This window comes from Chlorocebus sabaeus, chromosome 24 (assembly GCF_047675955.1).
Source record: "Chlorocebus sabaeus isolate Y175 chromosome 24, mChlSab1.0.hap1, whole genome shotgun sequence".
Classification (NCBI taxonomy): domain Eukaryota; kingdom Metazoa; phylum Chordata; class Mammalia; order Primates; family Cercopithecidae; genus Chlorocebus; species Chlorocebus sabaeus.
The window spans coordinates 81,770,551-81,785,697 of record NC_132927.1 but is presented as its reverse complement, the minus strand read 5'-3'; the positions used below and the strand labels follow the sequence as shown (position 1 = coordinate 81,785,697).

The following is a 15,147-nucleotide window of genomic DNA, read 5'->3' as shown; positions in this document are numbered from 1 at the left end:
TCCCAAAATGCTGGGATTACAGGTGTGAGCCACTGAGTACACCTATGTTTTTCTTTTCAGTATGAAAATTATGCAAGTTCATTGTATAAAATTCCGAGATTAGAGAAAAGGTAAAAGATGAACATTGAAAACCCATGGACTGTCAATAGTGGGGGGCTGTCAGGTGGGGAGGAGTCCATGGGAACTCTGTACTTTCTGCTCAATTTTGCTGTAAACCTAAAACTGCTCTAAAAGCTAAAGTCTATTTATAAAAAAACAAACACACAAACTAATGGTTACGCCCCCTGAAAATGACTTCCCAGCTTCCAGTGTATTCACGACTCGTACTTCAGCAGAGACCCGGCGGGCGACCTGGAACCTGGGAGGCAGTGCCGCTATCCCTGCACCTCACGGTGATACTGGCCGGGCAGGCGACCTGGAGCCTGGGAGGCAGTGCCGCTATCCCTGCACCTCACGGTGATACTGGCCGGGCGGGTGACCTGGAGCCTGGGAGGTAGTGCCGCTGTCCCTGCACCTCACGGTGATACTGGCCGGCCGTGCAGACAGTGAGCGGCAGAACCAGATGTGGCCCCGAGACAGACTCCAGAGGCCTCCTCCCGACCAGGCGCTGCTGTAGGCGTGGGGGCTGTGAGCAGAAGGCGCGGTGCACTCACCTCATCGGACACTTTGAACCTCCGCAGCAGCGCCACCACTTTCTGCTTGAAATTTTGTTGCTGCAAGACAAGCGGTGTAGAGTCAGACCTGCTGCCAGAGCCGCAGATCCGCCACTGGAGCCACTTCCTCAGGCCGCAGGGAGGCCGCACCCAGGCCCGCCGTGGGAGGGCAGCAAGGCCTCAGCACCAGCAGTGCTGATGGATTCGCACGTAGCTCCCAGAAGCCTCCCAACAGGCCTGAGGTCTGACACTTCCATTCCTGGCCAAGGGGGGCCGGGGAGGCGTGTGCAAACTCCATGGTTCTTCCAGAAACCTCTGCAGCCCTCCCAGGCTCACGGGGCCCTTCCTTCAGCACCCCCTCCCAGGAAAGTCCCTGGCCAACTCCAGAAGGAAGGTGCTCAGCACCCATGTGGGGTGGGCAGGTGGGCGAGTGTGGGGTAGTGCGTGCTCCAAGAGCCTGAGCCCCATGGGCGCCTCGTGCCACCCTGGACTGCAGAACCTCAGCTCCAGCCACTGGGCGAGTGGGACCCTCAGCCCCCATCTCGGGGGCCAACCCTACAAAGGTAGCCCACGCCCTCCCTCCACAGCAGCTGGGCCCAAGGGGGCCCTGGAATGGAGGCACAAGCTGGTGTTCTGCACAGTGGGGGCAGATCTCCAGGCCAGCAAGACACAGCTTCACCACTCTGGGGCAGCTCGCCCATCCCCGGCACTGTCTGCCCACAGTACCCCCTTGAATGCTGCCAGAGGCGGCGGCGGTGTCTGGGCTGGCCTGTGCCCACATCCCTTGTCAGCACCAGGCACAGGGCTCCCCCGCCACCTGTGCTGGCCTCCCTGGAACCGTGCCTGTCCTTGGGGTGTCCAGGCACCAGGTGGTGGGCCCTCTGTGCCGGTGCTGGACATGGCCTCTGAGGAAAGAGCTGCCCGAGCTTTCCTCATGGAAAAAATGCCTGACAGCCCCACCAAGCTCCTGGGGACCGTAGGGCCAGGTAGGCCAGATCCCAAACAAAAGCGAGGGAACCAGCCCACTCAGGTGTATGTGGGCACCTGACGGGACGAAGGGGAGGATGGCCTCCCTGGGGCTCTCCAGCCTCCCAGCCTTGCTCAGGGCCCACTGGGCCTAGTGGCCACACAAGGCTGAAGTCAGGAGATGTGGTGGGGCGGGGGAGAGAGTGGCACCCAGGAGACTGGCAACCAGGGGGTCTGCCACGGGACATGCTGCTGTGACCTGGGGTGAGATCTCACTTCCCACGCCCGTGCCCCCCACCACGCCCGGGCTCCTAGCGTCCTCCCCCACCCTCGCCTTCCCCAGCATTCAAAGAAGCAGTCTCCACCAACCCTGGTCATGGACGTCGTTCTTACAATCGATCTCCGCTGCTTCTTCGGCTTCCCGACATCGAAGTCGTCCTCGTCCAAGTCCTGCAGAGACACACGCAGTGGCTGAGGCCATGGCAGCCTGCACGGCGCGGGAAGGACCCTGCCAGCCTCAGCGTGGGCGATGGGAGAGGCCCAGCACTGAGAGCCAACCTGCTTCCCAAGACTCTCAGAGCCACCTGCACACAAACTCGAGCCCCTGGGGTCGGGAGACGAGAGACGGGCGGCCAACCAGGGGCCGGGCCTGTGGCTCACCCACCCTCACGAGGCCCTGGTGACGGCTGGTGAGGACCCCACAGACCCCAGGACACCCGGTGTGAGCCGGGAGAGGGCGCGGAGCCCCGGCCCCAGGTCACCTGCCCCTGCACAGCGTCGTCACTAGCCTCCTGCTCGGAGGAGAAGCTCTCATACTCCTCCTCAGAGTAGTTATCTGCGGAATGAACAGACAGAAGGGAGGGTGCCGTGAGATTCCACCCAGGAAACCAGGCGGTGGCCACCCCCCGGCTTCCCTGGACACAGAGGTGGGGCAGCGAGGAGGTGGATCCATGCAGGACAGAGGGGCTCCAGACACAGGTGCTGTGGCCCCGAGCCCCCCGAGTCCACTGGCAACAGTCTAGGTCGGGGTTGGCAGGAAGTGGGGAGGGGCAGGGAGGGCAAAGGGGGCCACATGAACTGCTCCAGCCCCCACGGCCGCTCCTACTGGCTGGCATTTCAGCCTGGATTTGCGCCAACTGGGTCCCCCCTGCCTGAGGAGTAGGGGAGGCGCTGGTGACCCTACTGGGGTGGCGGCAGCCGTGGCACCTGCCTATGCCGGGCCCTGCACCCAGACCAGCAAGGGCATCACAGTGCGACCCCACACCTCTTTTTGAGGACACTCAAGACTCAGGCCTCTCGACCAAGGAGCTGCAGCCAGGGGGGCAGAGCAGGGACCTGTGGCAGCCCGGGCCCCATACCAGCGCACGCCTCTGCGGTGGCTTCCAAACAGGAGAGCAACTGACACGTGCTCCAGACCCCCGACGCCTTAAGCCAAGCTGGATGGTTTCTGCCACCCGATGTGCCGTGGCTGGGAGATGGCCTCCCCACGGCAGGGGCAGGAGCAGGCTGGCACCGGACTCACCCGTGGACTTGGCCTTGGGGCCGGCCTGCATGGCGCTGTCCTCATGGTCAATGGGCTGGCTGGACAGGGAGGCGATCCAGATCTCGGCTGCCTTGACGGGGGCCTCCTTGATGCTGCTGCAGAGGCTCAGCACCTGGCCGCCTTCAGACGGGTGCTGCATCACCTGTAGGTCAGGGGCACGGTTCTAGAAAGCGCCACGACGGGAAGGAGCCCGGTGCCCTGGTGTGTGGGCTGGGGTTTCTGAAGGGCTTTCTCTCTCAGTGACAGCAAGGGCAGGCCTCGGCAGGGCAGCCACAGGGCAGGGAGCATACAGTGGACAGGAAACGTGGCCACCGGGGAGAGGGGACGGATACGAGAGGTGGACACAGGAGCCAGGTGGACAGACGAGGGGAACATGGGAGTTCTTGTGAACAGGCCATAAGGAGAGGGCATTGGGCTGTGCTGGGGAGGCCAGTGCCAGGCACGGCCATGAGGGACTGAGATGGACAGAGAAAGGTGTCTGCGGCCCTCCTGATCTCAGGCACACCTGCTGTCCACACAAAGCCACCCAGGAAGATCCTGGGCCCCCTGCTTCAACTCTGCCTCCACCCCTCCACCCACTCAAGACCTCAGCAGCAGCAAAACAGTGTGAAACCGGCCACCCAACCCACAGGAGTCAATGCCACAGGAGTCAATGCCCAGGGACCAGTGTCTGTGGGGGACCAAGGAGGAGCAGTCGGTGCACTCTCAGCCAGGCAGGAATCTCCAACAGCAGGAGACACCCACCAGGCCCGGCTCACAGGCCAGGCCAAGCCCCTCTGTTGTGAGAGACTCAAACCAGTGAGTGGCAGAACAAGCCCTGGCCCCTCCTGCAGCCACGACCCATGCCTAGGCATGGCCCCGCCGTGCCCCATGCCAGCCTCAGAACCACACGCCACGATGACAGCTCTCACTCACAGCCTTGGGGCCATCTGTGCTCTAGAAGCCGCCTTTTGGAACTATTGGTTCACATCCAGATGTTAGGATTTTCTAGACCAGATTTATTTATTTATTATTTTTTTGAGACGGAGTCTCACTCTGTGGCCCAGGCTAGAGTACAATGGTGTGATCTTGGCTCACTGCAACCTCCGCCTCCTGGGTTCAAGCGATTCTCCTGCCCCAGCTTCCCAAGTACCTGGGATTGCCGACGTCTGCCAGAACGCCCAGCTAAGTTTTGTATTTTTAGTAGAAACAGGGTTTTACCACGTTGGTCAGGATGGTCTCAAACTCCTGACCTCAAACGATCTGCCCGCCTCGGCCTTCCAAAGTGCTGGGATTACAGGTGTGAGCCACCACGCCCGGCCGACCAGATTTATTTTTATTGTGGGGTCCTGATTTGGGCTGCTAATTCTTCAATTAATCAAAGTAAAAAAATGTTTGAAAGTTTACATTTGCCCTCACCTTCATTTCAGAAAATTACGAAGGGCAGCTGGCAGCTTCTGCCAACACTCGCACCCACTGCTGATGCCCTTGTGCCCACACACTCGCTGGGGCACATGCAGCCTCACGCACTTGGAGGTTGCTGTTGTCCAGGCCCCCAGCACCCTGAGTCGCCTTCTCAGAGTGACGTCTCACGCGGCAGGGTCTCAGTGTCACGCAGGGGTGAGAACCTGTAAGCTCAGAAGCCCTCGTTCAGAAACGCTGAGCCCTTGCTGGGCATCCCAATACAACGAGCTCAGTGGGGAGGGGACTGCTGGGCTGGGGTCCCGGAGGAACCAAGTGGGGCTCAGGCGGCGCTATACCTGCTCACACCAACTTCCACGGGGCTCAGAGGGGTCCGGGCCCTTTTCCTCCCTAGAAAACCCTGCTCACTTCCTCCTTCCGGTGGGAGGGCAGAAAGGAACGGGGCCTCTTGACAAAGATGCTTTTGCTGGGATCCCTGCAGCTAGCTGTAATGGGAATGCTCTGCTGGGCCCGTAGCGGGCCAGGGGCAGGTCGTGGAGTAGCCCCCGCTCCTCTCAGCCTGTCGTCGACCTTTATGTGAACACTATTTTGATATCTGCATGCCCTGGAAGTCCCAGAGTCCGGGCTGCCCGTTCCCCGCCTCCTGACAGTGCTCCTTGATGTGTGCGTCCTCCTGGCAAGGGGCCAACCACCCCTGAGTTGGGCACTCCCCAGGGGTGATGCTGGCTGGCAGGCAGGTCACTGTCCTGGACTGTGGTCATTCCGACTCCTGCCCCTGCTGACCCTGAGACCACCCTCCTGGGTTAGTCCAGCAGATGCTCTGTGGATGCTCAGTGATTCTCAGCAAAGGGCTGGAGCTGCCTCACCAAGGAGGGTGGCCCCAGGGCCCAGCTCCCTCTGCCCTGACCCTGACAGGCTCCTCCCTCTTCCATTTTCAAATAGATTTGAGTGACATGGAAAATTGAGGCTGGACACAAAGGCTCACACCTGTAATCCTAGCAGCACTTTGGGAGGTCTAGGCAGGTGGATGGCTTGAGCTCAGGAGTTTGAGACCAGCCTGGGCAACACGGCAAAACTGTCTCTACCAAAAAGTATAAAAAATTAGTCAGGCATGGTGGCGCGCACCTGTAGTCCCAGCTACTTGGGGACTGAGGTGGGAGGATTGCCTGGGCCCAGGGGCTTGAGGCTGCAGCGAGCCAAGATCACACCATTGCACTCCAGCCTGGGTGACAAAGACCCTGTCTCAAAAAAAAAAAAAGAAAGAAAGAAAGAAAGAAAATTGCTCAGGATGTCGCACTTAATTGTACAAATAGTATAATAAAAATTTTGTGAAAACAAATAGTCATGCACCACGTAATGACAGAGGTATGTCCTGAGACATGCATGGTGAGCAGACCTCATCATCTTGCCAACATCACAGCATGCAAGCCTGGGTGGTGCCGCCTACCACGCACCCAGGCTGCAGCCCTCGCTCCACTGTGCTCTGCCTTACTGCACTTTGCAGATCTTTTGTTTCTCACAGTGAAGGCTTTTGGCAACCCCGCACCAAGCAAGTCCAACGGCGCCACTTTTCCAACCGCAAGTGCTCACTTTGTGTCTCCGTGTCACATTTTGGTAATTCTCCCAATATTTCAAAACTCTATTATTAAATCTGTATGGTGATCTGTGATCCGTGAGCTACGGTGTGACTGCTGCAATTGCTTTGGGGCACCACGAACATCACCCACGTAAGACGGGGAACTGAATCAGTGGATGTGAGCATTCTGGCTGCTCAGCCCACCGGCCATCCCCCGTCTCTCTGTCTCTCCTCGGGCCTCTCTCTTCCGAGACACAACAATATGGAAATTAGGCCAATTACTAACTCTACAATGGCCCCTAAGTGTTCAAGTGAAAGGAAGGGTTGCACATCCCTTTCAACGAGAACCTAGAAATGACTGAGCTTAGTGAGGAAGGCACGTCAGAGGCCAGACGGTGAAGGCGAGGCCTCTTATACTAAATCACCAAGCAGTGAATGCAAAGAGAAAGCTCCTGAGGGAAGGAAAAGTGCTGCTCCAGGGAACACAGGAGTGAGAATCAGCAAGCAGCAGCCTCAGTGCTGATGTGGACAGAGTGAGTGGCCGGGATGGAAGATGGAACCAGACAACACTCCTTTAAGCCAAAGCCTCATCTGGAGCAAGGTCCTGACTCCCTTCACCTCTGTGAAGGCTGAGAGGCGAGGAGTGTGCGGAAGAAGCTTGGAGCTGGCAGAAGTTGGTTCATGAGGTTTTAGGAAAGCAGCCGTCTCCATAACATAGAAATGCAACGTGAAGCGGCAAGTGCTGATGGAGAAGCTGCAGCGAGTTCTCCAGAAGATCCAGCTCAGATCATCGACGAAGGTGGCTACACTAAACAACAGATTTCAACGTAGAAGACACAGCCTTCCATTGGAAAAAGATGCCATCTAGGACTTTCATAGCTAGAGAGGAGAAGTTGATTAGCCACCACACCCGGCTCATTCTTTTTTTTTGAGACGGATTCTCACTCTTGTTGCCCAGGCTGGAGTGCAATGGCGTGATCTCAGCTCACTACAACCTCCACTTCCCAGGTTCAAGCAATTCTGCCTCAGCCTCCTGAGTAGCTGGGACTTCAGGTGCCTGCCTTGCCACCATGCTCCACCAATTGGATTTTTTTTTTTTTTTTTTTTGAGGCGAAGTCTCACTCTTGACACCCAGACTAGAGTGCAATGTCATGATCTCAGCTCACCGCAACCTCCGCCTCCTGGGTTCAAGCGATTCTCCCGCCTCAGCCTCCTGAGTAGCTAGAATTACAGGCATATACCACCATGCCCAGCTAATTTTGTGTTTTTAGTAGAGACGGGGTTTCTCCATGTTGGCCAGGCTGGTCTCGAGCTCCTGACCTCAGGTGATCCGCCCACCTCAGCCTCCCAAAGTGCTGAGATTACAGGCGTGAGCCATCACGCCCAGCCCACTAATTTTTTTAATGTTTTGAGACGGAGTCTCACTCTTATTGCCCAGGCTGGAATGCATTAGTGTAATCTCAGCTCACTGCAACTTCCGCTTCCCAGGTTCAACTGATTCTCCTGCCTCAGCCTCCTGAGTAGCTGGGATTACAGGCGCCCACCACCATGCCTGGCTAATTTTTGTACTTTTAGTACAAAATTACAGACAGGGTTTCACCATGTTGGCCAGGCTGGTCTCGAACTCCTGACGTCAGGTAATCCGCCTGCCTTGGCCTCCCAAATGATGGGATTACAGGTGTGAGCCACTGTGCCCAGCCTTTGGGGTGTGTGTGTGTGTTTTTAGCAGAGACAGCGTTTCACCATATTGGCCAGGCTGGTTTAGAACTCCTGACCTCAAATGATCTGCCCAGCTTGGCCTCCCAAAGTGCTGTGATTACAGGTGTGAAACAGGGCACCTGGCCTGGATTCACCATTCCTGATGCCATGAAGAACATTTGTGATTCATGGGAAGAGGCTGAGATACCAACATTGACAGGAATTTGGGAGAAGAGGATTCCAACTCTCTCATGGATGGCTTTGAGGGGTTCAAGGCTTCAGTGTAGGAAGGAACTACACATGTGACGGAAATAGCAAGAGAACTGGAATTAGAAGCAGAGCCTGAGGATGTGACCGAATTGCTGCAGTCTCATGAAGAAACTTCAGCTGATAAGAAGCGGCTTCTTATGGATGAGCAATGAAAGTGCTTTATTATTATTATTTTATTTTATTTTATTTTTTTTGAGACAGAGTCTCGCTCTGTCACCCAGACTAGAGTACAGTGGTGCGACCTTGGCTCACTGCAAGCTCCACCTCCTGGGCGGGCTCATGCCATTCTCCTGCCTCAGCCTCCCGAGTAGCTGGGACTACAGGCGCCCGCCACCACGCCCAGCTAATTTTTGTATTTTTAGTAGAGACGGGGTTTCACCATGTTGGCCAGGATGGTCTCGATCTCCTGACCTCGTGATCCACCCGCCTCGGCCTCCCCAAGTGCTGGGATTACAGGTGTGAGCCACTGCGCCCGGCCAAAAGTGGTTTCTTGAGATGGAACCTGCTCCTGGTGAGGATGCTGTGAACACTGTGGAACGGCAACACAGGACTTAGAAGATTCCATCCACTGCGTTAGAAAAGCAGCAACAGGATTTGAGAGGACTGACTCCTATTCTGAAATAATGGTGGGTAAAATGGCACCGAACAGCACCGCAGGCGACAGAGAACTACTTTGTGAAAAGAAGAGTCAAATGATGCAAGAAACTTCTTCGTTGTCTTGTTTAAGAAACTGCCACAGGCACCCCAGCCTTCAGCAACCAACACCCTGATAGGTGAGCAGCCATCCACGCTGAGGAAGACCCCCACCAGCCAAAGGGTTACAACTCCCTGAAGGCTCAGATGATTGTCAGCTTTTCTTTTCTTTTGAGATGGAGTCTCACTCTGTCACCCAGGCTGGAGTGCAGGGGCATGATCTCGGCTCACTGCAACCTCTGCCTCCCAGGTTAAAGTGATTCTCCTGCCTCAGCATCCCTAGTAGCTGGGATTATAGGCGTGAGCCACGACGCCTGGCTAATTTTTTGTGTGTTTTTAGTAGATATGACGTTTCACCATATTGGCCAAGCCAGTTTCGAACTCCTGACCTCAGGTGATCTGCCTGCCTTGGCCCCCAAAGTGCTAGGATTACAGGCATGAGCCGCCACACCCGGCTTTAGCAATATTTTAAAATCAATGTGTACATATATTTTTTGACATAATGCTATTACACACTTAACAGACTACAGTACTACGTAAACGTAACTTTTTTTTTTTTTTTTTTTGAGACAGAGTCTCGCTCTGTTGCCCAGGCTGGAGTGCAGCGGCACGATCTCCACTAACTGCAAGCTCTGCCATCTCCCAGGTTAATGCCATTCTCCTGCCTCAGCCTCCCTAGAAGCTGGGACTACAGGCGCCCACCACCACGCCCGGCTAATTTTTTTGTATTTTCAGTAGAGACGGGGTTTCACCATGTTCGCCAGGATGGTCTCGATCTCCTGACCTCGTGATCTGCCCGCCTCAGCCTCCCAAAGTGCTGGGATTACAGGCGTGAGCCACCGCGCCTGGCCTAACATAACTTTTATATGCACTGAAAAACCACAAAATGTGTGTGACTCGCTTTATTTCAATATCCGTTTTTACAGGGGTGGCCTAGAACTGAACACACAATATCTTCAAGGTTGGCTTGTACGAGAGACAGACTCCCGCTCCTAGGCCACAAACCTGGAAAGCATGTGACTGTACTGAAAACTGCAGGCAGTTGTTACACTCGGTAGGGATTTACGTGTCTAAATACATTCAAACACAGAAACAGTAGGCTGGGCATGGTGGCTCATGCTTGAAATACCACCACTTTGGGAGGCCCAGATGGGCAGATCACTTGAGGTCAGGAGTTCAAGACCAGCCTGGATAACGTGGTGAAACCTGTGTCTACTAAAAATACAAAAATTAGCTGAGTGTGGTGACGAGCACCTGTAATCCCAACCACTCAGGAGGCTGAGGCAGGAGCATCGCTTGAACCCAGGAGGTGGAGGCTGCAGTGAGCCGAGATCGCACCACTGCACTATAGCCTGGTGACAAAGTGAGACTATGTCACGAAAAAATTTAAAAACAAAAAACAAACAAAAAAGCACAGTAAAAATAAAGCATAAAAGATATAAAGTGGTGCCTGTGAACACGGCACTGACGACGGCGGAGCCTGTGGGGCTGGAGGTAGCTCCGGACGAGCTGGTGGGTGAGTGAGTGACGTAAAGGCCTGGGACGTCACCATGCACCACTGTGTAGGGGTGGGCGTGTGTGTGGCCAGGCCCAGGACACGCGGGCCACACTGAGTTCATACAGTGATAAAGTAACTGTGCTATGGTGTTATGATGGCTACCACGTCATCAGGAGATAGGAAGTGTCCAGTGCCATCATATTCTCACGGGGCCACCATGGAGCCATCGTATTCTCATGGGGCCCCCATGGACGCACAGCCCATGCCTGACTGGGCTGTCATCAGCAGCCTGTGGCCGTGCAGACACTCACAGAGAAACGAAAGGGGATCCAGCATGCAAACGGTCAGAGTGATGCTCCATTCTGTTCTTACCCTGAGGTCTTCCTGTGGCCCACCGCGAGCCGCCTGCCCCTCACAGGTGCCCTTGGGCTGGACCTGGCCCAAGTGGCATGTGCAGCTTGTGGCGAGGCCACAAGAGGGAGCCCAGCTGTGCACAGAAGCATGGCTGCTCCCTCAGCCACCACCACACTCCCAGGTCACCCCTACGCCTGGGCATGGGTCTGTCAACCTTCCTGTCTTGTCAAGGAGCCCACAGGCCCCAGCCTCAGACAATGGCCACCAGCTAGCACGCCCGCGTCCCCCAGGCTGGGGCCCCGGGGTGGTCTGGCCACACGCACGCCCACCCCTACACACGCCCACCCCAACACTCCCTCTGTGGGTGCTGGGGTGAGTTCCGAGAGCCACACCATAGGAGAAGCCCCACATCTGTCCCCATCGCACGCCTGCCTCTGCAGAGCTGCCTCTGAGGGGGACCGCCCGCAGTCAGCTCAACCTTCCTGAGAATCTGTCCCCATCGCACGCCTGCCTCTGCAGAGCTGCCTCTGAGGGGGACCGCCCACAGTCAGCTCAACCTTCCTGAGAATCTGTCCCCATCGCACGCCTGCCTCTGCAGAGCTGCCTCTGAGGGGGACCGCCCGCAGTCAGCTCAACCGTCCTGAGAGGTGGCAGGCAGAGGCGCGTGCCAAGCAGGCCCTGGGGCTGTGGTCACTCCCAATGGTCTCAGCCAGAACTGCTGGTCAGCCTGCAGACCTAAGCCGCCCCACGCTGGTGTTCAGTTCATGGCACCCGTGAGGCCCGGCCCCTACCCTGGGCCACCTTGGATTCCACTTCCTCAGCCTCGGAGTGAGGGCTGGACAGGCCAGGGCTCTGGGCTCAAATCACTCAAAATGAGCACGTGGTGAGGGCAGGGTTAGGGTGTGGCAGGGCCCAGGCTGCTCAGTCCCTCCTGCCCCGAGTGTGCACCCATCTGAAGGGAGGTGACACCTGTGTCCCCATGGCCATCGCCTTCTGCTCTCCCCACAGCCCAGAGGCCCTGGGCAGGTGCCCCCCGCATCCTCTCCCACCACACTCTCCGCCCTGGCCTCGAGTCCACCCAATGGCCCGCCTCACCCCATGCTGTGCCCTCTAGGACCCTTCCCTCCAGCCGAGCACTACTCTCAAACGCATGGTGCCAGCCCCACCCACACCCCACTCTCACAACAGTCCCTATGGCAGCACCCATGCCCTCACCCCCGCCTCAGTCGTGCAGTCTCGGAGCCAGCAAGCCCCCAGGGCACAGCTGCCTGAGCCCACCTGGTGAGAGCCCCCCACCTCCGCCACCTGCGTCCATCTGTGCCCACGGGGCTGTCCTGCCTCCGCAATCTCCCGCGCTCACACTCTCAACCAGCCAGCAACGCTCACAGGTGGGAGCCAGCCCCAAAGGCGGCAGGACACAGTGAGCCCATGAGCCGCCCTGGTGCTCGGGGACACATGGGAGGGCCCAACTAGGTTCTGGGGCCAGGCCGCCGGTGGAAGGTGGAAGGACGCCCTGAGGACCTGGAAGAGCCGGTGGAGGGGAGAGCAAGGAGCAGACAGACGGCCTCGGCTTTGGAAGCCACAGGTGCAGGGCGAGGGAGCCTTGGGGTGGGGCCACAGGCTCGGGGCAGAGCACTGGGACTACATCCAGAGGTGGGGCTTTTCTTCCAAGAATGAAGAACAGATGACAAGCAGCAGGCAATGTGGCTGGTGTGGCCTGGGGTGGGGGAAGGTTGCTCCAGCCTCACCCCAGGGATCAGCAGGGGACAGCCCAAGGCTGGGAGGGCAGGCGAGGGAGGGGCCTGGGAGCAGAGGCTAGCGTTCAGGGCAAGGACGCCCAACACAGAAGTGCCAGCGCTGAGAGGGGCGCCAGCGCTGAGAGGGGCGCCACCGCTGAGAAGGGCAGGGAGGAGCGGCCTGGGGCGCTGTGGTGCAGGCAGGGCTGGCAGCGCAGAAGCCTCAGCACTGAGAGATGTGGGCGGAGCGGCCCGGGGGCGGGAGTTCACAGGGACTGGCAGGGATCCGCAGGACATCACCTGCATGGCTAATGGGAAACAGAGCCTGCATGACCTCCCCATAATGCCCAGACCCTCCTGCTCCACAGGAAGCAGGCAGCAGCTCCCAGGAGGCGCTCATGGCCCAGAGAGCACCCCTGAGCCACCTGTTCACCCACCGCTGAGCCTGCAGCAGGGAGGCTGGGATGACAGGCAGCTCCAGGCCACCAGAGGGGTCCCAGGGCCCTGGGAAATGCAGCCTGGAGGCCCGGTCCACCCATGCTGTCCGTGGTTTGCCGAAGGAACCCGGGAGACTGCAAGGCTTGTCTGAGGCCATGTGGTGGCACAGAGAAGTGAGGCCTCAGGACGCCACTGCTGCTTCCTGTACCCTCCACGCTCCCATCTCCCGGGGCAGTGGGGAGGGCTGAGCCCGGAGTAATGCTTGGCGCTTGTCCTGGATGTGTAAGTGGGGGTGTGTGAGGATCTGGGGGACCTAGCACTTGACCTGGGAGACAGGAGGCCTGCAGGCTCCAGGGGGGTGTGGGGGAACCAGCTACAAGTGGGCACCCCCACCGTCCTAGCTCCAAGCCCCAGGAGCAGGGGGACCCAGCGGGACGAAGAGGGGCTGGGGGGCTCTGGCAGCTCCGGCTCCCAATGAGGGGCTGCCCTGGCTGACCTTCCCAGGCCCCAGGCAGGCAGCGACACAGCTTCACATGCCCTAAGCACCACTCACGCCCACAGTCCCTTGACCCCTGAACACAGCCCCACGATGGGGAAAGTTCTGAAGCAAAAGAGACAAACGGGTCTGGGGCCCTGGGCTGCACCTTCTCCCAGAGCCAACCTTGCAGCCCCAAAAGGGTTCATGAGAAAGTCCAAGGCCTCAGCCTGGGGTGTCTTCTCCCGAGCCCCCACACCCCACCACGGCCTCCTCGGAACGCTGGGTCCTCTGGAACAAGGTGGGCTGCTGCTTGGCTGTTTCCTTTCCTTTTGAGGTACTTCCCCTTCTTTCCCCTCCAGGGAACTCCAGCCACCCCCTCTGACCTCTGGGTGTTGCCCCTGCCCTGCTCAGGTATGGTCGGTGGCCCCTGCATGGAGCTGACGCCTGTCCTGCTCCTCCTGCTCAGCCAATCCTGGGCCAGAGCACGTGCTGAGCAGGATACGGACACGAACCCATCACAGGAGGCACCCGCAGTGCGGGGACGGCGACGAACCCATCACAGGAGGCACCCGCAGTGCGGGGACGGCGATGAACCCATCACAGGAGGCACCTGCAGTGCAGGGATGGCGGCGATTCCTCCACAGAAAGGACTCCAGAGCAGCCCGACCCAAAACCCACCCTCCCCTGAAGGGCAGGACAGGCTCATTAGAGGGGAGTGCACAGGGCTGCAGGCATGTGGGGAGCCACGCTGGGCGGCAAGGGAAGGTTAGAGAGGAAGCACCACCTGGGGCCACACCCGGCCCTTACGGCAGAGCCCAGCCGCCAGGCTCCTCTCATCATTTTCATGTGATCCCTGGACATCTGGACCCGGGAGAGACATCTCCCACGGGCAAATGCTCTGGCGCCCAGGTGGCCAGCCCAACGCAGGCCACGCCAGTCGGAGCACTCACCTCAGCCATGCTGATGGAGCCCACGGCCAGCGTCTTGTAGCCCAGGATGGTTCTGTTCTTGTAGCGCTTTCTGCGCTGCAGCATGATCTGAAGCTTGTTGCCTTCCCTCTTCAAGAAGTGAGGATACTGTGGGCACAAGTGTGAGTGGCAGCTGAGGGTATACCAGGGCCCGAGGCAGCATCACGGCTTCTGATGGCCCAGTTACCCTGCAGCCTGCGGCCAGGCCAACCTGCTGCTCACGCAGTCAGAAGGGCACCCACAGACGGGCCCCCAAGTTCATTCCAGGGGCACGCTGGTCCCCAGGGCCCTTCGTTTACCCAACACAACTGAGAGTGAGCCAGTCGCTAGGGCTCAGGCCCCAAGGGCCCCACTCCATGCTAACAGTCTCAGCGGGCGGACGAGGACTGTGTGCCGCAGGGTCCAGGATAGCCGAGTGTGCCTGTGGACAGTCGGAAACAGCGCGGCGGCTCACGTGCCTGAAGCCATCAGCAAGGTGTGACCCAGGCTGCTTGGGGCACACAGGGTGGGGAGGGCTCTCCCTCCAAGGCCCCCTGTGCACCCAACTCGCCTGCATGTCTCACCACAGGCTCCCTGTCCAGCAGGGCTCCAGCAAGCTGATGTTCACAAGTAGCTCTCAGATACAAACCAAAATCAGTTTAAATACTTCGGGGAAGATGGGGCTGTTCACCACTCTAACTGCAGTGGCACTGACGTGTCTGTGCACGCTTGTCAAAACCCACTGAACCATGCACTTAAAAAAGGAGCACTGGGCTGGGCGCGGTGGCTCACACCTGTAATCTCAGCACTTTGGGAGGCCAAGCCGGGCGGATCACCTAAGGTAGGGGGTTGAAGACCACCCTAGACAACATGGTGAAACCCCCATCTCTACAAAA

At 58.2% G+C, this 15,147-nt stretch overlaps 1 protein-coding gene across 6 annotated transcripts in view; it reads right to left on the bottom strand.

Annotated features, from left to right (window-relative positions):
* The window catches only part of PACS2 (phosphofurin acidic cluster sorting protein 2), an 82,275-nt gene that overhangs the window by 25,940 nt on the left and 41,188 nt on the right, over positions 1 to 15,147 (bottom strand). For 4 of the 6 annotated variants that reach the window (XM_007988042.3, XM_007988047.3, XM_007988043.3 and 1 more), the window contains exons 4-8: positions 14,255 to 14,380; positions 3,142 to 3,304; positions 2,381 to 2,454; positions 1,989 to 2,069; positions 654 to 713 (exon numbers count right to left, since the gene is read on the bottom strand). In XM_007988042.3, the coding sequence (XP_007986233.3) occupies positions 654 to 713; positions 1,989 to 2,069; positions 2,381 to 2,454; positions 3,142 to 3,304; positions 14,255 to 14,380 (504 nt within the window). The remainder of the gene's footprint in view (positions 1 to 653; positions 714 to 1,988; positions 2,070 to 2,380; positions 2,455 to 3,141; positions 3,305 to 14,254; positions 14,381 to 15,147) is intronic. The other 2 variants (XM_007988046.3, XM_007988049.3) reach the window with 1 other exon arrangement.